The sequence below is a fragment of the Corylus avellana genome, chromosome 7 (genome assembly GCF_965113065.1).
Source record: "Corylus avellana chromosome 7, dhCorAvel1.hap1.2, whole genome shotgun sequence".
Taxonomy (NCBI): Eukaryota; Viridiplantae; Streptophyta; class Magnoliopsida; order Fagales; family Betulaceae; genus Corylus; species Corylus avellana.
In genome coordinates this window covers 14,187,358-14,208,580 of record NC_142496.1, presented here as the reverse complement: position 1 = coordinate 14,208,580, position 21,223 = coordinate 14,187,358, and the positions used below count along the sequence as shown (strand labels likewise).

Below are 21,223 nucleotides of genomic sequence, written 5' to 3'. Positions count from 1 at the left end.
AAGAATATTCTAAACCACAACCAAATAGACAAAAATACAGGGGAAGAGCTTATCTACAGCCAATTAATTATATCAACTGAAAATTCTGGAAAAGGTCACATCTTAACGTTGTCAACTAGCTGTTGTTATTATTTTTGTCCTACTGGATTAATTATCCTAGCTATAGCTTATTAGAGAATTTTTTTTAATAACTGTAAAATGGACCAGACAAAATAATTGAATAAATGTAAAACGGTCCAGTACTAGTCTCACATGCCTCGCCAGCTAGCCACAATATTCTTGTGTATATATATATGATCCAGCCAAAGTTCTGTGAAAAAAAAAAAAAAAAAAAAAAAAAACGAATCTTCATGACATGGTTAAAATTGGATCGATCTGTACTAAAACGACAAGGAAAAACATACAGCTAATCTTATTGAAGGAAAATATTGTTCATTTGATCAAAGAGTTTGGACATGTGATCCGTCTACATACAATCTACAGCTGAGTAATCATATTTCTTACATTCATTTCATAAAGATTCACACGACTTATAGCTAAAGTAATATTATTTATTCTTTATATTCATTTACCACTCATTTCATAGCAGACTTGACATGTTTTACCTTCAAAAAAAAAAAAAAAAAAAAGACCTGACATGTTTTAAGTAACTTTTCATATTGAGGCATATTACATATTATTTTGTCAACCATTTTTCATCCAACTATTTTTGCAAATTCAGTGGACCTACCATTGAATTTGTGGGCTCATGAAGGTTTCATACAAATTCAATGGTTTGATTCATTCATTCACTATAAAAAAAAATAGGCGAAAGATGAGATAAAAAAATGATTTTTATCATTTTACTTTCATTTCATTCACTTGAAGATAAGAAAAAGAAGAAAGCAACTTAAAATATCTCACTCAACTATATTAAATAAGTGTGATAAATGGGTACTTTGGAAGCATTCCTCTTTTTTAATAAAAGCCAAGGTCACTAGATGAGTCCTCCTCTCCTTTCCGTGAATAATGCTACAAGTTACTATTGTGTTTCTCCAAGAATGATGTACGTGGCTCTTAGAATCATCATTGAGCTTGTGATTGATCATTATTAGATTTTGATCAAATGATAATTTTAAAAGTCACCTCATTTTTTTAGTGACACAAGAACGATACAAAGTGACTTTTAGAAATACTCTATTTTCCTTGCCTTGCATAAACACGTTAAAAAAAAAAAAAAAAAAAAAGAAAAAACACCCAAAGCGCTCAAAACTAAGAAGCCTAGACATCACCTACGCCATTAGAGGCTGCTTTCTCGATCATTGTGTTCTTCCTCCTCCATTGTATCACAAAGTGCCCTACCCCTTGTCTCCGGCAAACATACTGCAAACAGCCCACAACACCCTATAACCAACCCAAACACCGTGTACGGCGAAAATCCGTCTCCTCTCCGGCCGGCGGTGACAAGCATCGGAGAAAAGACGCCACCAAGCACAAGCGCTTGCCTCAGCATCGACATAGCCGAGTTCCGCACAAGAGTCGGGAACAGCTCTATTGTGAATATGAATAATATATTGGTGGCCGTACAAGCGCTAAAGAAGGACACCAGCTCCAACCCAATCTGCAATCTCCTCCACTCCTCCCCCTTCAAACCACAAATGATACTACAAACCCCGCTAAGGCTAGTGAACACTATGATCGAACTTTTTCTGTTCAACTTTCCTATGAGGAAGAAAGTTACTAATGATGCTGGTAGCTCAGATAAGGCATTGAATGTCACGCTCAAATATAGATTGAATGCCAAGTCTCCGAGGCCTAACGGCATGCCGTAGTACACCATTCCCATGCCAAAACCCATCACCATAATCGCCGACAACCTCCGAAGAGCCCATCTTTTCTCCAGCAAGATCTTCATGGCGGCGAAAATATTGCCGTTGCCTGTTTCCTGCTCAAACGATGACAGCCCAGAGAAGCTCCAGGTTAAGTTATTGTGGTTAGCAATACTCTTCAGCGTCGCCATGGCTTCTTCTGCACGTCCTTGCACAAACAACCATCTCGGAGACTCACGAACAAATAACCAAACTAAAGCAGAGTAGATGATTCCCGGGATAGAAGTATATAGATAGAGATATCGCCATGACAATCCTATATTCATATAAGCTATTGCTGGGAGGGATAAAAACCCTAGCGTGAAACAGAAGAAACCCATAACCCCCACCTGGCCCCGCCACCTTTTTCCAACAAGCTCGGTTGCAAGAACAAGCGAACAAGTTCCGATTATTGAACGGAAAAAGCCGCAAACGAATCTTAGAGCGGAGTAAATCCATATATTGGTGGAGAAGACGGTTAGTAGGGAAGACAGAGACATGGTTAGGCATGTGAGAAAGAGCATGTTTTTCCGACCGAGTGACGAGTCGGCCAGCGTGGCAAGAACGAGCCCACCTACGACGCAACCCATGAAGAAGGAAGATGCTGGGAGGCCGGTGACAATGGAGGCGGCGCACTCCAACGACCATTCGGAGATGACTGAAGTGTGAGCCGGCCAATCCCAGGCCCACGAATTCTTGGGAAGACGGCAGATGTTGGAGACCGAGTCGCACGACGTCAATGACTCGTCCCCGAGTTGATCAGTGCAGTGCCACGTGGGGCGTGCATCGGTGAAGACGCTGATGAACGTTTGTTGTCCATCGAAGATCCATGCCACGGACACAAGTATGGCTTGCAGGAATTGAGCCCACCCAAAATCCCCGATAAACCGTTCGATTTTGGAATCGAGGGATGGGAGGTGTTTCTGATCTGGTGGTGGGGTGCTTTCTAACTCGGCCGGGTCGTCCTGGGAGAGAAGCTGAGTGGAATCGGCCATTTTGGACCTTAAGGAATATTTGATACATCGGGAGAGTAGGAGAGTGAAGGTAATTTTATAGATGTGTGAGGTGAGACACACATGTGCTTGCAATTAGATTCCTGCAGAGGGTGGATCACATGCTTGTTAATTAATTAGATTAAGAGGGTGGAGCACATGCTTGTTAATTCATTAGATTCCAGCAGAGGGTGGAGAAAAAAATTAATCAACATGATTTTGATATATAATCATTACTTAATTAATCAATCAAAATAGAAGATAGATAAATTTATTTACTACAAAACAAAACACATGAAATTGTTTCATCTTAATTATTCCGATTTGGATAATTGGATGAAAGGGTTTAATTCAAGGAGAAGGGTTGTAATAAAAAAATGATATTTAATAAACTATAATGAGAGATTGAATATTGGTGATGCTATTTTGTCACAGTTGTGTTTAGTCTTTGCTATCAATTGTGAAGTAGTAGACAATTGTATTAAATATTAATTGTGTTATTGTCCCAAAGGGACAACTAGGGTATCCTTTTTGGAAAAGTAATCCCTTCTTGCCCTACCCTTATCCGCATGCACGTATCTCATGGTGTGATGTGGATGCCTCCCAGGGTGGACCTAGATGTTCACCAATCATTTGTCTCTTGTCCTAGTCAATAATAAAATATCCTTCAAGCCTTGATGTAATTAAAGGAGCCACCAAAAACTCAGCAATTTTGAATCTACACGTCACCAAACGTATATTCCATCGTTGGTTGCTCTCGGTGTCTCCCTTGTCGTGTCTTGCAAGCATGCGTCATCGTCTACGACTTCTTTAATATATATATATATATATATATATATATATATATGAAAAAATTACAGTTTACCCTCTTAAAATAGACAGCATTTTTCAATTCGAATACCAAAGTTTTAATTTTTGTAATTCATCCCCCCCAAAGTTTCAAATTTTTGCAATTTGACCAATTTTATCCAAAACTTTCCATATTGCCCCTAATTTTTATTTTTTTATTTTTTATAAAAAAAACTTTAAAAAAAAATTCGGGCTGGTCTTTTTTGCACCCCCAAATTTGTTTTTGTTTTCATAAAATAAAAATAAAAATCACAGGCAATATGAGAATTTTGGAATGATATTAGTCGAATTGAAAAAAATTGAAACTTTGTGGAGGTGAATTGCAAAAATTGAAGCTTTGATTTTTGAATTGAAAAACGCTGTCAACTTTGGGAGGGTAAACTATAATTTTCCATATATATATATATATATATATATATATATATATATGTTATGGGTGTTATGTGAGCAAACCGTTCACAACTAAGCTCGAAATCGGCTTATATAAACTCGGCTTGTGCTCGACTCGGTTTTTAAATAAAACGCTTTGTGAACACAAATTCTTGCTCGAATATTAAACGAAGCAAACTTAGCTCGACTCGATTAGGCTTGTGAGCAAGCTCTATAAGCTCGTATGTATATATATATATATATATATATATATATAATGAAATTTTAAGATTTTAATAATTATAAGATTTATAATTAATTATGAATTACTTAATATATATATATATATATATATATATATATATATATATGAAAATTCTGGAAAAGGTCATATGTTAACGTTGTCAACTAACCGTTGTTATTATTTTTGTTTTAATTTTCATATATACAGGCTAGCTCGATCCTACCGGATTAATCAACAGGGTTATGATAATCATAACTTAATTAATCAATATTAAAAATAGAATTTACGAGGAAACAAAACACATGAAATTGTTTCACATCTTAATTATTCCGTTTTGGATAATTCGTTTGAGGCGAGGTTGACATGCTGTGATTCCAGTGCAGTAGGTTGGATGGAAGGCTGAGATCTTCCCATGGCAATAAAACATTAATATTTTTAAAGAAATAATATAAAATTAAATAATTATTAAAAAATCAATAATTTAAAAAATAAAAATATTAAAGAACTAAAACTATTAAAAAAAAGAAAAGAAAAAAGAAAATGAAAAATGAAAGGGGTGGCTGGACGGCCGGTCTGGGGTTGGCCGGACCACCCCCTTGGCCAAGGGGGTGGTCTGGCCACCCCCAAAAGGCTAAAAGGCGAAAAAAAAAAAAAAAAAAAAGTTTGGCCTTTTGGGGGATGGTCAGACCACCCCCTTGGCCATGGGGGTGGCTCGGCCACCTCCATATTGGCCGTAGGGGGTGGCCGAAACCACCCTTAGGCCCATAGGGGTGGTCCGGCCACGCTCAAAACCCAAACTTTTTTTAAAATTTTTTTTATTATTATTTTATTTCTTTTGGCCTTTTGGGAACCACCCTCTTGGCCATGGGGGTGGCCGAAACCACCCCAGGCCCTTGGGGGGTGGTCCGGTCACCCCAAAAACCTAATTTTTTTTTTTTTTTGGGTAGCTTTTGGCCTTTTGGGGATGGCCGGACGACCCCTTGGCCATGGGGGTGGTTCAACCACCCCTAGACCAGCCAACCACCCCTTTCATTTTTTATTTTCTTTTATTTTTTATTTTTTATTTTTTTTTTATTTTTTTATTTTTAATAGTTGTAGTTTTTTAATATTTTTATTTTTTAAATTATTGATTTTTTTAATAATTAATTAATTTTATATTATTTCTTTAAAAATATTAATTTTTTATTACCATGGGAATATCTCAACCTGCCATCCAAACTACTGTAAATTACAGTAGTTTGGAATCACTGCATGTAAGCCTCGCCCATTAGGGCATATATCCACCAAACAATAGACAAACTAGAAAGCAACAACATTAAATATATAGTTTTTTTTTTTTTTTTTTTTTTTTTTTTTTTTTTAACTCAGCTTGGGAAAAGAGAATTACATTATAATAATTAAATGAAAAATGGGTGGACTACCCAAACAATAGCCCCGAACCAGCCAGACGACGGTGCCGCAATCAAAGAACCAAGAAACCGTCTAGACTAAGTTAAAAGAAATAACTTGACCCATCAAGAGAAGAAGAGCGGCCATGCAGGATTGCTAACAAAGGCAACGCAGGCTTGCTATCAAAGGCAACACAAAAGTCACCGAAAAAATACCTTCAGAAACTCTTGCAAGGAGAACCACCAAACAACGGCACCCAAAAAGGGAGGAACAAGGACACCAACAAGCACCCACGTACACCACAACACACAAAACTGGAAGGCAAAATCTCCACCTAAATATATAGTTCAGCGAAGAGCAGGAAAACACCACACGGCTCCCAACATGTTACAACTCACTTTCCTGTCCTTATCCTTAATTCTTTTATGAATCTGATTTTCTCTTCCAGATGGAACATCAATTGCATGTGGTTTAATTTGATACAAAGCATGAAAGCAAACAACCCATCATGGCTTAACATGCTGCGAATCCTCTTGAAAGAAAGGGGTAGTATCTTTGGGCTACATGGACAAAAGCGGTGCATAACTCACTACAAGAATTTAGGTCTTTAGGGGCGACTCTAAGTCGACCCTAAAAGTCCTAAAGTGGACGCTGTTGCCAACAACGTCGACTTTTGGACCCTAAAGGTGTCGACGCTAATAGTCCAACCCTAATGCTCATACGTGTGATCATCAGCGTCCACTTAAAGTCGACCATAATGATAACTTTTAGCGTCCACTTTATCGACCCTAAAAGTCACATTTTTTGACCCTAAAAGTGATGTAAAAGAAAGTCATAGTCGACACTAATGGTTAACCATTAGCATCGACTTCAAGTGGACGCTAATAGTTAACCATTAGCGTCCATAAAGTCGACCCTAATGGTCCTAAAAATTTTTTTTAAAAAAATTAACTATCAGAGTCCAAATAAAAGTGGACGCTGATAGTTAACCATTAGCGTCCACAAAGTGGACCCTAATGGTCCTAAAAAAATAAAAATAAAAAATTATCTATCAGCGTCCACTTAGAGTCGACCTTCATGATAACTTTTAGCGTCCACTTTATGGACCCTAAAAGTCACAATTTTTTTACCCTAAAGGTGATGTAAAAGGAAGCCATAGTCGACGCTAATGGTTAACCATTAGCGTCGACTTAAAGTGGACGCTAATAGTTAACCATTAGCGTCCACAAAGTGGACCCTAATGGTCCTAAAAAATTAAAAAAAATAATAATCTGCGATCGATCGCACAATCGTGTGCGATCGATCGCAGTACCAGAAGATGTTTGAGATGTTGCGATCGATCGCACAATCGTGTGCGATCGATCGTAGACCCAGGGAACCAAATTACTTACATATGCAAACCAGTTTCATTTCTGAATTTAAGATCAAATTTCATACAAATTTATTAACTTTAGTTATCAAGAATCTAACCATAACAAACTACTGAAACTAGAAGAAATTATTAACTGAATGACAAACCCGCTCCAAACTATCTAATAACTGGGATGCAAAAGAAACTATTTTCTGCCAAGAGGTTTAGTAGATTCAATCCTCCAGCTTGCAATTAATAGAAGTAAATGAGCACTATGACCCTTATTCAAATCTATAAGAATGCGTTCAAGACAAAGCAGTGACAAGTATTAAGAAAAAAACAAAAGAAATATTAAACCAGGTCATACCCTGATCATTAGTTCATGCAAATCAATTACATTAAAAGAAAGCGCAATAGATTATACAAGAAAGGTGAAAATAGTGCTTAATTTTAAAAATTAGCTTGCATGAAAAGAAGAATATTCACTGTTTATGCAAGGAAAGGAAAAGGTAGAGTCACATACAGAACTGTTGGTATAATTGCCATAATACTCCTAAATTACAGAAAGCTTTGTTTTTTACGGATTCTAGTTATAAATCAATCTAACAGTAATGGACGCTACCAACCCAGTTTGTAATGTAGAGAGCCTCCACCATTTCAACAAATCCGTTATGTACTAGAGCAGCCACCTGGTTATGCACAAAAGTCAATAATAGAAAAGAGACCAAAAACAAAACTGGAGCACGTTATAAATTGTCTCATTAGAACAGAAAATTTTATTGTAAACAGTATTACAGGGAGAAAGCATGAAAAATGTTTGCATATGTATGCATAACCAAATTAGATATCAAGTTACACCACAAAAATTAGAAGCTGCTTATATAATGAAAGACAACCAATTATGGCTAATTAAGTAAATCCCAAAAGAGTAAATAAAACACAACGTCAAATAAAGGCATACCTTCTTCCAGTCTTTTCCACATTTCCGATAGGCTTCATAAAAATGCTCAAGCTCCTCCTTGCTCCATTGAGGTCCTAACTTATCAAAATATTTCCTTTTCTGTGCATAAAATACAGCAGCCAAAATATTAAAAAAAAAAAAGTCCACACTTTGAAGCTTTAAAGTCAACTCAACTAAGCCTTAATCTCTGTATACTGGGTTGGTTTATGGACCTCAATAACAAATTATGTTTGCCCACATAAATACATTCCCATGCAAACAAGAGGCTCAATTGATGATCCTATATATTTTGTTGTTCTATCCTATCTGAAATTATCCTTTCTATTGCCACAAAGATTGACTGTGTCCAATACCAGAGGCCATCATTTTGAAGATCCTATCAAATACTTAAAAATTTCATAAAAGGCCCACACTACATTCTACCCTCCATAAAAACTGACCAACAAAGGTTTATTAAACTTGGTTAACAAGTGTAACCAAACCAAGACATAGAGAGTCAAAGCACAACAAAGAAGAATAATGGTTACAAATAAATGAACAAATAACGAGTCAGATAGGTATTAATTAAGTTATAGAAAAAGTAGAGGAAAAAAAAACTTGTTTAGGATCCAAGAGAACAAGTTTATTGATTTGGAATGTGCATCAATTCCTAGTCCTAAGTTGAATGTCAAAGCATATTTGATCATCTAATCCATATTGAAAAAGGATCTCTCTGCCCAAATTGTTTCCTTCTGTTGAAAAATAATGAAAGAAAAATGATAGTTTTGGATAACCAAAGCTAACATACCAGCTCAAATTGGCTTGAAATGCAATGCTCAAACTCCTCCACAACCTTACTTAGCACAGATTCAACCAGATTTCCCTCCCTGAAATTTAACAAATTTATTTTGAATTACTATACAAATTTCTATCTGTAAACCATATATGTTCTATCCTCAGCATCTGATGTCACTACAAGAAAGATACTCATTAGGGGCGACTCAAAAGTCGCCCCTAATACTCAACTATTTGGGGCGACTTTGAAAGTCGCCCCTAATAGTTCCGTATTAGCGTCCACCTCGAAGTAGACGCTAATAATGGGTCGAAAATTTCACTATTAGCGTCCACTTTACAGTGGACGCTAATAAGTCGACCCTAATATATGCGCGGGAATTATCCTAAGGGCGGGAAAAATTTAAGCGGCGAAAAAAAAACTTTTAAGGTCGACAATAGTCGACCCTAATACTTAACCAATAGTGTCCACTTAAGTGGATGCTGAAAGATGGAAAAAAAAAATAAAAAAAGAAAAAAAAAATCACATAAAAGCTCAATAGGGTCGACTTTGAGAGTCGACCCTAATAGTTAGGCATTAGGGTCGACAAAAGAGTTCGTAGAAGAATTAAAAAAAAATAAAAAAAAATAAATTTGATGACCAATAGCGTCCACTAAGAGTGGACGCTATTGACCTATTATTAGGGTCGACTTTGAGAGTCGACCCTAATAGTTAGGCATTAGGGTCGACAAAAGTCGACTCTAAAGAGTGCGTAGAAGAATTAAAAAAATAAATTTGATGACCAATAGCGTCCACTCTATTGACCTATTATTAGGGTCGACTTTGAGAGTCAATCCTAATAGTTAGGCATTAGGGTCGACTCTAAAGAGTGCGTAGAAGAATTAAAAAAAAATTAAAAAAATAAATTTGATGACCAATAGCGTCCACTACGAATGGACGCTATTGACCTATTATTAGGGTCGACTTTGAGAGTCGACCCTAATAGTTAGGCATTAGGGTCGACAAAAGTCGACCCTAAAGAGTGCGTAGAAGAATTTAAAAAAAAAATTAAAAAAATAAATTTGATGACCAATAGCGTCCACTAAGAGTGGACGCTATTGACCTATTATTAGGGTCGACTTTGAGAGTCAACCCTAATAGTTAGGCATTAGGGAAAGTCGACCCTAAAGAGTGCGTAGAAGAATTAAAAAAGAAATTAAAAAAATAAATTTGATGACCAATAGCGTCCACTAAGAGTGGACGCTATTGACCTATTATTAGGGTCGACTTTGAGAGTCAACCCTAATAGTTAGGCATTAGGGTCGACAAAGTCGACCCTAAAGAGTGCGTAGAAGAATTAAAAAAAATTAAAAAAATAAATTTGATGACCAAGAGCGTCCACTACGAATGGACGCTATTGACCTATTATTAGGGTCGACTCTCAAAGTCGACCCTAATAGTTAGGCATTAGGGTCGACAAAAGTCGACCCTAAAGAGTGCGTAGAAGAATTTAAAAAAAAAATTAAAAAAATAAATTTGATGACCAATAGCGTCCACTAAGAGTGGACGCTATTGACCTATTATTAGGGTCGACTTTGAGAGTTGACCCTAATAGTTAGGCATTAGGGTCGACAAAAGTCGACCCTAAAGAGTGCGTAGAAGAATTAAAAAAATAAATTTGATGACCAATAGCGTCCACTAAGAGTGGACGCTATTGACCTATTATTAGGGTCGACTTTGAGAGTCGACCCTAATAGTTAGGCATTAGGGTCGACAAAAGTCGACCCTAAAGAGTGCGTAGAAGAATTAAAAAAATAAATTTGATGACCAATAGCGTCCACTAAGAGTGGACGCTATTGACCTATTATTAGGGTTGACTTTGAGAGTCAACCCTAATAGTTAGGCATTAGGGTCGACAAAGTCGACCGTAAAGAGTGCGTAGAAGAATTAAAAAAAAAATTAAAAAAATAAATTTGATGACCAATAGCGTCCACTACGAATGGACGCTATTGACCTATTATTAGGGTCGACTCTCAAAGTCGACCCTAAAGATTGCGTAGAAAAATAAATAAAAAAATAGAAAAATAAAATTTAAGCTAATAATTAATTATAAGATAAATATCACATTAATGATCTTTTATACTAAAAATTTATTAAATTTAAATTTGTTGTTAATAATAAAAACATATTTAATATTTGACTCATCCAACATATAATTTGATGCAATATTTCCTTCCATTAGGATTTGACGTTAAAATGTTATTTCCCAAAAATTTACCTCCGATAATATGTCATTATTTATTTTATATAAATTATCGGATATTCGATCGATCGTGATAGGATTAAATGATCGATCAAACTTCAAACAAATTAAAGGTTTGTTCACACATCCATTAGGTCCTACTGCATTTGTTCGATCGATCATGATATAATCAAATGGTCGATCAAACTTTAAACAATTGAAATTGAAGGTTTGATCGAATATCCGATCAATCATAATGAATTAGTTCGATTGATCGTGATAAGATCAAATGATTGAAACAATTGAAATTGAATTAATTCGATTGATCGTGATAGGATCAAATGATCGATCAAACATCGATCCTACTGAATTAATTTGATTGATCGTGATAGGATCAAATGATCAATCAAATATTCGATCGATCCTAATGAATTAGTTCGATTGAGATCGATCCTAATGAATTAGTTTGATTGATCGTGATAGGATCAAATAATCGATCAAACATCCGATCGATCCTAATGAATTAGTTCGATTGATCGTGATAGGATCAAATGTTTAATCGAACATCCTATCAATCCTAGTAAATTAGTTTGATTTATTGTGATAGGATCAAATGATCAATCAAATTTGAAAAAAATTGATGGTTCGATCGAACATCTGATTGATCCTAGTGAATTAGTTTGATTGATCGTGATAAGATCAATTGATCGATCCAACTAGATACAATTGAAGGTTCAATCGAACATGTGCATCTTACATGTTCAATAAATACATGTAATTTTTATAGATTAGGTTAAAAAAAAAATAAAATTTAACCCAGTTTGGAGAAAAACTTTGTCCATATATATATATGTGTGTGTGTGTGTGAGAAAACTACAAAATGATATATATATATTAACAAATAAAAAATAGAAAAATAGGAAACTTTACTAATTATGACCCAAAAAATTAATTTTTTTTTTAATGAATTTTGACTTAAAAAAAAAAAAAGCTAATATAATTGTTTTAATAAGTTCAAATAAAAAAAATTAAAAAGTGGACAATCAGCGTCAACATTAGTCGACGCTGATATAAAAATATGTCAGTTTGGTACAAATTAGAAGGCGGGATCCATTGGCGCGGCGGATGAAATTTTTCGAAAATTTTTTTTGGTATCGCCCCCTTTTTTCTTCTTCGCCTCTCTAACCCATTCTTCTCATGTTATCCCCTGCCTTCTGCAATTCTGCACAATACCAGGAGAGAGAGCTAGAGGGAGAGAGAGAGAGAGAGATCGACACAAGAGAGAGAGAGAGAGTGATGGACAAACGGAGATTGACAGATGAGACCGAGAGAGAGAGAGAGATGTGATTCAAAGTTGCAGACACACAACCGTGTATTTTCTCCCTCTAGTTGCAGACGCACAGCCAGGTTCTCTCTCATTCGGTCCTCTTTCTCGTTCTCCTCTCTCTCTCTCTCTCTCTCTCCATTATGTTTTCTTAGGTTTTATTCAATTTTTTTACGTTAATCACAGACCTGATATATATCTCTTTGTCTCTCTCACTAGTGAACATTTGTCTTTCTCTAGTTGCCGAGCAAGGAAGAAAGAAGAGCTTCAGGTAAATTTTCTTCCTCTTCGTCTTCTCTCTTTTCGTAACTGTCCGAAATTCTCTCTCGTCGGAACCCTGTTTTCTCATGCTTTGGTTTAATTTCGAATCTTGGTGCATATTTCTGAAATTTACGCTTCATGTTGGCATACCTATGGATGATTTGAGAGTATTTTGCTAATTTTTGATTTGGGGATGAAAAATTGTAGAAGCCCGCCCCTATTTGTTTTTTGTAGAAGCCCCTAGTATGTGGAATTTGAGGATATTGGGTCAACGCTAATGGTGGGTGTTGTTTTGATTTTGGGATAATTTCTTGATTTGATTTTGTGTGTTTCTTGATATGGGATTTTATTTTGGGGACCCTATCCATAAATGTTCTTAATCATTTATATGGAATTTGAGGATTATTGGGTCAACGCTAATGGTGGGTGTTGTTTTGATTTTTGGATAATTTCTTGATTTGATTTTGTGTGTTTCTTGATATGGGATTTTATTTTGGGTGCCATTTGAACTACATCTTATTGGAGATGTTTTGTGGTGAAATTATATTTGCGGTATTTTGAGGTGAATTTTTCTGGATTTTTGATACTGAAAATTCCGGCACTTATTTTGAAGTTTATTGAGGCTGTGCTTTGTCCGGTTCTGTAATTCTTTGTTTGGTTGCTGAGAAAACTGAGGAAATACAAAAGAAAATGGAAATGGAACCCCTGATCAGCTCACCTAACCAGTGAAAGTTTCCTTATGCATGCATAGTTTATTGTGTGAATAAATGCTTATTTATGCTTAGAATTTGAAATTTTCGAACCAAAAATTTCAGACACTGTGTTTTTTCCCCCCAAACCTCAAAAACACCAAAATCCCTCAAATTTCTAAAATTTCTGCCTCTCTCTCCCTCTCACTCACCTCCCTCATCTCTCTCACTCTCAATCTCTCTCTCTCTCTCTCTCTCTCTCTCACTCCGGCGCTCGTCTCTCTCTCTCCGGCGCACTAAGCTCTCTCCGACAGCTCTCTCTCCAGCGCACCTTTGAATTGATGTATGTGATTAATGTCTTGTAGTGTGATTTTTGATTGCAGGCGATGGTTCCTTTTCAAGCGTTGCAGGCATTTGGAGTCTCTGTTGATGCCGTGTGCCCCGGTAAGAAGGCCGGCGATATCTGCCGCACTGCCGTTCATCAGTCTTCTGGTCATCAAGTCTCTCTCTCACTCTCTGTTATTTTTATTTTTCTCTGTTTTTGTATTTAAGTTTTTGGGTTCTTGTTCTATGAGATTTTTCATCTTCAAATTTCTGCCTTTTCTTGTCCTCTGCCATGTTCTCTTTGTTCTTGTATAAACCCCATTTGTAGAAATTTGTTTTTGGATGAATGAGCATCATTTTACTAAAACAAACTTACCACCTGTGAGACACAACTACCTACTGCTACTGCGCACAAATTTACTACTGCTACAAACTGAGACCACCTTCTACAGACAAACAACAAACTACAAAGACATTAGAGACTCCTTCAAATCAAACTGATTAACAGCTTTATTTACTTAGAATTCTATCTTGAAGCCCCGATCTGCAACACAGATCCCTATTTATTTCAGATTTCTTGAATTTCCCTGCACGCATTACTCGAGTCCTGATTTCCCAATCAGTCCCTTTGAGAATTTGCTCCTCTGTTTTCAGTACAATGCCCATTTCTTGAAATTCCCATTTGGTAATTGTACTGTGAGCTAATTTCAGCTGCCGCTAGCAAGAGAATGCATCTAATAAAAACTATGTACACTAAACATACATGAGGCTATGGTTTTTTGAGTGATTGTGTTGAATTTTTTTAGCTTTTTGGCTAAAGCTTGTTTTGGTGGTGTGACAGTGGAGAAGATGCATTTTTAATTTTTAATTTTTTTTTTTTTTTTTTTTTTTTTTTATTTGGGATGGTGCACTGGCTTTAGAATAAGTTGGGTCTTATGTGTTTTGGTCATCTATTGTGGATACGGTTAGTTGTCTAGTTATTAAAGTTTTAGTGGTATAATGGTGGTGTCTTACATAATTTTAATGTTGTGATATTGTGGATTTGGTGTTGCAGAAAAATATCTTGAGCGAAATGGCCATTAGGAATCCTGGTTTAATTGCTTTATTTGATGTGGATGGGACCCTTACTACTCCAAGAAAGGTACTGATTTTCTTCTCTGATTCATTTTGCTTGCTAATTTTGTTCCATTGTATTGTTTATATTATTATGGTCACAGCAGCATAGGATATATGTAAGCAAGTTGTTATTTCTTAGATTTATTGCATGGAAGTAACATTTCCATGTATCCGCTTGAAATTGTCTTTGATGCAACTTTTTCCACTCAAATGCTAGGTGGTCACTCCAATGCTGTTATAATTCATGCGGGAACTTCGAAAGGTAATTGCTTAGCTATAAGAGCTAGGAACCCAAAATCTGTTTGATTATTCCATTTGTTTCAACATGATCTAAAAATATACTTTGTTCTTAGCTTTCAAATGTATTTTTCATGTGAATATTCGTCATGAACCTTAACAATCAAGCATTATGTTTTCTATGGATTATAAATGAGTTTCAAGTCTAACCTTTATAAGCATTATCTGATTGGTTTTCAATAGTTCTCAAAATCAAGGCCAAATGCAGTTGTCTACTTCACAATTTTTCATATGTACATGACTATACTATTAAGTGTCTCTTTTCTCTTTGCAGTTATTGATGACTACGATTATGTATTTTCTGAGAATGGTCTTGTGGCTCATAAAGCATCTTATTAGTTGTTCTTCTGCGAGCCTATAGTAATAATGGATAGTGAGAATGGCTATGGGTGTAGGTTATAGAGTTGTATGGTAGACTAAAACTTTGTACAAAACATTTTCTAGCATACTATATTTATCAATTCCTTGTCCTGATGGATTGAAAATGTGCAGGAATTTATCAGTTTTACACTCCATTATATTGCTGACTTGGATATCCCTATAAAAAGGTTAGTGTCATGAAAGCCTAAATATGTTTGTGTATGTATTTTAAGCTTGGTAAGATTTCCTTTTTATAAATGTTTTTAGGGGAACATTTATAGAGTTTCGAAATTTCCAGCCTTAAATTCATGAGTAAATCTTGCACTTGGCTGCACTAGCTATCAATATTCTGTCAAAATTTCAGCAAACTGAATGCCAAGGAAATGCTAATATTCTCCTCTCAATCTTCATATTTTTCCACAGCCAAAATCCATATTTATTAATTTTTGCCTAGACCAAGGAAATGCTAAGCAAGTGAAAGTTAGTTCATTCGGCTACAATTTCTTTTACGCATACAGGGCAGCTGTGGGAGAATTGCCTAACCCAAAACACTTAGCTTAGGTTATTGGAATAAAAACGTATTACCTAAACAGAATGAGATAACCATAATCTATGATTAACTCTCCATATTCTTTTTATTGTCTTTTCTCAAGTAAGCTACCGAATTGAACAAGGATGAAAGTTGGAAAAGATATCCTTACCGCCAAACATGCACATCATTTTTTAGTTTAATGGATCTCTTAAACTAGCATATAATGATTATAAAATAGAGCCCAAAATGGATTCTAAGGCAGCCAAGATAAATCTAAGTTCCACGAATATATGAATTTGTTTCCTGGTTTTGCGATCGATCGCACTTGGAGTGTGATCGATCGCAAAATATAAAAAACCTAGTTGAAAACCTACTGGTACTGCGATCGATCGCACACGATTGTGCGATCGAAAACCTACTGACGTTGCGATCGATCGCAGATTTTTTTTTTTTTTTTTTTGATTTTTTAGGACCATTAGGGTCGACTTTGTGGATCCTAATGGTTAACTATCAGCGTCCACTTTAATTTGGACGCTGATAGTCAATTTTTTTTAAAATTTTTTTTTGGACCATTAGCGTCCACAAAAGTGGACGCTAATGGTTGACTATCAGGGTCGACTACTTCCAACATCTTTAGGGTCAAAACATTGCGCCTTTTAGAGTCGATAAAGTGGACGCTAAAAGTGATCATTAGGGTCGACTCTAAGTGGACGCTGATAGTTAATTTGCTTGAGAATTTTTTAGGACCATTAGGGTCGACAAAAGTCGACCCTAATGGTTAACTATCAGCGTCCACTTTGATTTGGACGCTGATAGTTATTATTATTATTTTTTTTAAAGGACCATTAGGTTCGACAAAGTGGACCCTAATGGTTAACTAAAAGTGGACGCTAATGCTTGACTATTAGGGTCGACTTTCGCTTTCGTTTCCATCATCTTTAGGGTCAAAACATTGCGACTTTTAGGGGCGATAAAGTGGACGCTAAAAGTGATCATTAGGGTCGACTTTTAAGTGGACCCTGATAATCAGACATTTGATCATTAGGGTCGGACTATTAGCGTCGACACCTTTAGGGTCGAAAAGTCGACGCTGTTGGCAACAGCGTCCACTTTAGGACGTTTAGGGGCGACTTTGAGTCGCCCCTAAAGACCTAATTTCTTGTAGTGTGTATGTGAAAAATGGGCTAAAAGTAACAGAAATTTCTATTTTAATGAAAAATAGAGATACTAAAGTCCCTAATTCTTTGAGAATCCTGATCCCTAAATACATACTTGTTCCAGATCAGACGCCTCAAATGTAGGAATTCCCATTTCCTGCACAGCCACCAGGAAATTCCTCACATTCTCAAAGTACTGAAATGCGGACAATGCGGCCCCATCAAGAACCAGAGCAGAATCACATGGACTTTCCACCACCTAAAAAGAAATCAAACTACTACTTAAACATCCCAAATTGAAAAAACAAAAAAGACACAGAATTTAAATAAAGATAAGGATGAGGAAAAGGCTAACCTTGGGCACAGCTCCAGAGTAAACCTTGTTGAGCACATTTCAGAGAATGATCCCACTTCTGAATCCCAGCTTGAACTCTTGCTCTGACGGCAAATCCTTCACCCCCACTACTCCCACCATCTTCCTCAGCCACCCTGCCGCTTCGTTCCTTCTCGACGCTATCAATCACCAAAACAAAACAAACCCATCAACCACTCTCTCCCATTCATTCACCACAACTAATACATCTTATACCTCTTTATCCTATAATTATGAAAATGATATCATATAAAGGGCAAACATATCATGAATAATGGCTTAAAACTACAAAACGACACCTATCATTGGAAACAGAAGCCGAATACCACAAATATTGGCAAAGTTTAAAAGTTTAACACCTTTTAGAGAAGACTACTATGCATTAACACTACTTCACCACATCAGACAACAATCTTCAAACTAATCTAAATGCTCACAAGCAACGTAACTCAAAATGACTAACCTCATCAAAATCATCAAAAATATGTGAGAACTGCCCCATGAACCAAACCTGCCAAGGGAGAAAATTATTAAATATATGTTTTACAATCTATGGCCAGGAAAATTCCAAAACCCAAAATAAAATACTTATCTGCATCCTCTTCCTTGCCAATTCATCCTCATAAGCAATTTGAGTAATCTACCACAATGAACCAATATATAATATGAAAAACAATAAGAATGAAACCCAACATGATAGAGAAAGAAATACTAAAAATGTGTTTGTTCATGAAACATATTAAAGTAAGAACCTGCTTGGGTGGTTTAACTTTTTTGTACTCTTATCATCCTGCATACACTTAAAAATAAAATTTAGAAAGATATTATTACTCCCTTGCATTGTTTACTCAAAGCTCTTTAACCTTGATAAACATGTCAAGGGAGATTTACTAACCAAAAGTTCTTGAACCAAAAATTTTGCGAATATCTTAACATAATATAAACCAAATAAAAAGTACCAACAAATATACATTACCAAACAGATCACGATCAACAAATACTCAAATACACAATAGCAAATAGAAAGTACCAACAACTATCCAAATACATAGTATCAAAAAATATATCTCAAATAGATGGTATCAAAAAGTACATCCTAAATAAATGGTTATTCCAAACCTCCCTCAATTGTTGGCTTCACTTGATGCACCTCCAAGCAAGCTCCCTCCAGACCTAAGAAGAATAGAATTTCATATAATGATCAATAAGCTTTTTAACGATTACTTAATATGTGTGTTTTTGTAAAATTAATGCATAGATATAGTTTCACTAACCCTCCAATACGTGACATTAAGAACTCAACAGTGGCTTTCAATTTGTTGGTTTCCTCAACGTTGGCTTGCAAATTCTCCCTATACTGATGAAGTTTGATTCTAGTCTGTTGAAGCTCGCTTTGAGTATCTTCTTGTCTTTTCCTACACTCGTCATGGTTGTCGAAGTGGGTGAACGCTTGAGATGAAGTACTTAAAGGGGTAGGAATAAGACCGCATCCCATTCCCCTAACGTGACTAGATCGTCGGCCCCCTAGCACTTGTGTGACTATTTCTTGCATTCGGTCCTCGACACTTGTCCCCTCCACACTGCCTTCCTCTAAGGCCTCACTGGTTGTTAATTCTTGCATCTGAAGCTGCACAAGTCATAGTTGACCTTAGTTTAATATATACTTCATGCAAGTTTACTATTCATGTACTTCACTAATCAACTTAATGATCGGAGCATAAACATTTACTTACATATAGACTTTTGCATTTGTCGTTCACAAACTCTTTATCCTTTTTTCTTGTATGGGTAGCCTCATATAGTTCAACAGGATTGGGCTTCACTTTTGTTTCTTGTTCCTACACATAATACATATAATCAAAGTTTATACCAAATAATGTTACTTTGATTAAATTATAAAAAAGAGATACTTACCTTTTTGTAAATGACGTTAACAAATGAACAAGTGTCAGCTGTGTGCTTTGTTTCCAATTTGCTTCTGTTTTTTATATTTTGTGCAGACTTTTTCTATAAAATTTGGAGAAAAAAAAAAAAACACAATTATTCATAAAATGTCTTCAAGTGCATGCAAATTATATCAATCTGAATTTTCTAATCAGTATAATAATATATATTTACCTTCTATTTATCATCATCAAATGAGTCACATATTAGGTTCCACTGTTCAGGACCATATCCTGCTAGCATGTTTTCCCTCCCAATAGCCTTAGCCTTGGCAATCCCCTCATCATCGTCTTTATCAATGCCTTCAAAATATTTTTTGTAGTGGTCCCTATACAAGTTCGAACGAATCCTAGCATATGCACGACCCAATTTATTTTCAACAGCTTTGACGTGCTCGTATCGTCCCATATTCAGTGCGAAATTTGACTGATACACAATAGATAAGAAAACAATGGTAAAAAATGTGTCACATTATTTTTTCATACGAAACATATTCTTAAACATTACATTGATATTCATACCTGAACATGAAATAATAACTTGCTTTTTTCCTCAACTGGGACCTTTTTTCATTCACCGTGATGGAGTTCGCACATGTTATGAATAATCTCCCCAATCTTGCTTGCAGACCATGATGCATTATCGCCTACAGGTGCCCGGTGTCTATTTGGGATGTTTAGCACTAAGGGACCATTCTTAAGTACGTGCTCACTCAACTTCTTACACTTGGCCTTACCCCTTACACTTCTGACAGACGTGGTAGTTGTTACGCAAAACATGGTAACGTAGTAAGTTATATTGTCAAATGTCTATAACAAACCAAAATAATACAAAAATAACATTTCATAAACATATAATTCATGAACTTACAAGATGCAGTAGGTGCGCCTCCCTGTGAATCCAATCCTGCCACTGAGTGAATAGGATTATTAGATTCGTGCGAAGGATGCCTATCCACTGACTCGAGGAGGAGGGGGGGCGAGGGCGCCATTTGCATATCTGTATCACCAAACCCAGAATTGGGAGTCGGACTCTCATGCTCGTCAATAAGGCCCCGACCTTGACCTTGGCCTCGGCCTCGTGCTGCTGGAACACGTTTACGTCCTGTTGTTGTCATTGTTATGATCAATCTGCAAACAACTCAAAAACCAAAAAATTATATTAGTCAAATTATAACCATATAGTATGTTCAATATTTTTGACAAACATACAATAATCAGGCTAGTAAAAAAAAAAAACAAACACCACAATACATGTATATATATATATATATATAGAGAGAGAGAGAGAGAGAGCATCAACTTCATTAAATATGCTAATACACTTTGTACTTACACCAAATGTGAGCTTATGTTCAACACATATCATCATCAGCTTCATATTCAGAATCTGTATCACTGTTACTTGAAGATGATTGTTCATGTTCAGAGTCCTCTTCGTGTTCAGAGTCTATATCGTTGTCGCTACATAACTCCTCTTCCTTATCAAAGTTTGTATCATAGTCCTTGTTCGGCAAGTTATCGTTGGCAAACATGCTTGCATCAAGTTGAATATATAATTCATCAATTGCTATTGTCGCATCATCTCTACGTAATTGAGTGGAGGCTTCAACATTTGCTTCATCAACAAAGACCATATTACCCCCAACACATTCACCTTCCTGGTATACGTCATCACTGAGGCTTTCGTCATCTTCTGTATTATCTCCCTTTTGTACTGTTGGAATATCATAGATGTCTCTATTGATCCACTTCTGCACCACTTTTCAATTACCACCGAATTTGGGATCATCCAAGTAAAACACTTGCGAAGCTTGACATGCTAAGATGAACGGGTCGGATTCACACCATG

The 21,223-nt window shown here is 36.0% G+C and overlaps 1 protein-coding gene and 1 pseudogene across 1 annotated transcript; one reads left to right on the top strand and one right to left on the bottom strand.

The window, feature by feature from the left end:
* Nucleotides 1–1,250: 1,250 nt before the first annotated feature.
* On the bottom strand, nucleotides 1,251–2,842 carry LOC132185249 (organic cation/carnitine transporter 3 pseudogene; annotated as a pseudogene).
* A 9,435-nt stretch (nucleotides 2,843–12,277) lies between these two features.
* LOC148584505 (uncharacterized) lies at nucleotides 12,278–15,345 on the top strand. Its single transcript, XM_088518484.1, has 5 exons — nucleotides 12,278–12,402; nucleotides 12,560–12,590; nucleotides 13,653–13,769; nucleotides 14,648–14,734; nucleotides 15,190–15,345. Exons 1-5 carry the CDS (start codon nucleotides 12,314–12,316, stop codon nucleotides 15,343–15,345), a joined length of 480 nt encoding a protein of 159 aa, XP_088374610.1. The 5' UTR covers nucleotides 12,278–12,313.
* The last annotated feature ends 5,878 nt before the right edge of the window (nucleotides 15,346–21,223 follow it).

Excerpts from the sequence above, each read along its gene's own strand:
- LOC148584505 (XM_088518484.1), top strand. The coding sequence starts at position 12,314 with ATGAGACCGAGAGAGAGAGAGAGATGTGATTCAAAGTTGCAGACACAC. Across the intron at positions 13,770-14,647 it reads ATCAGTCTTCTGGTCATCAA|AAAAATATCTTGAGCGAAAT; the intron begins GTCTCTCTCTCA and ends TTGGTGTTGCAG. Across the intron at positions 14,735-15,189 it reads CCCTTACTACTCCAAGAAAG|TTCTCAAAATCAAGGCCAAA; the intron begins GTACTGATTTTC and ends GGTTTTCAATAG.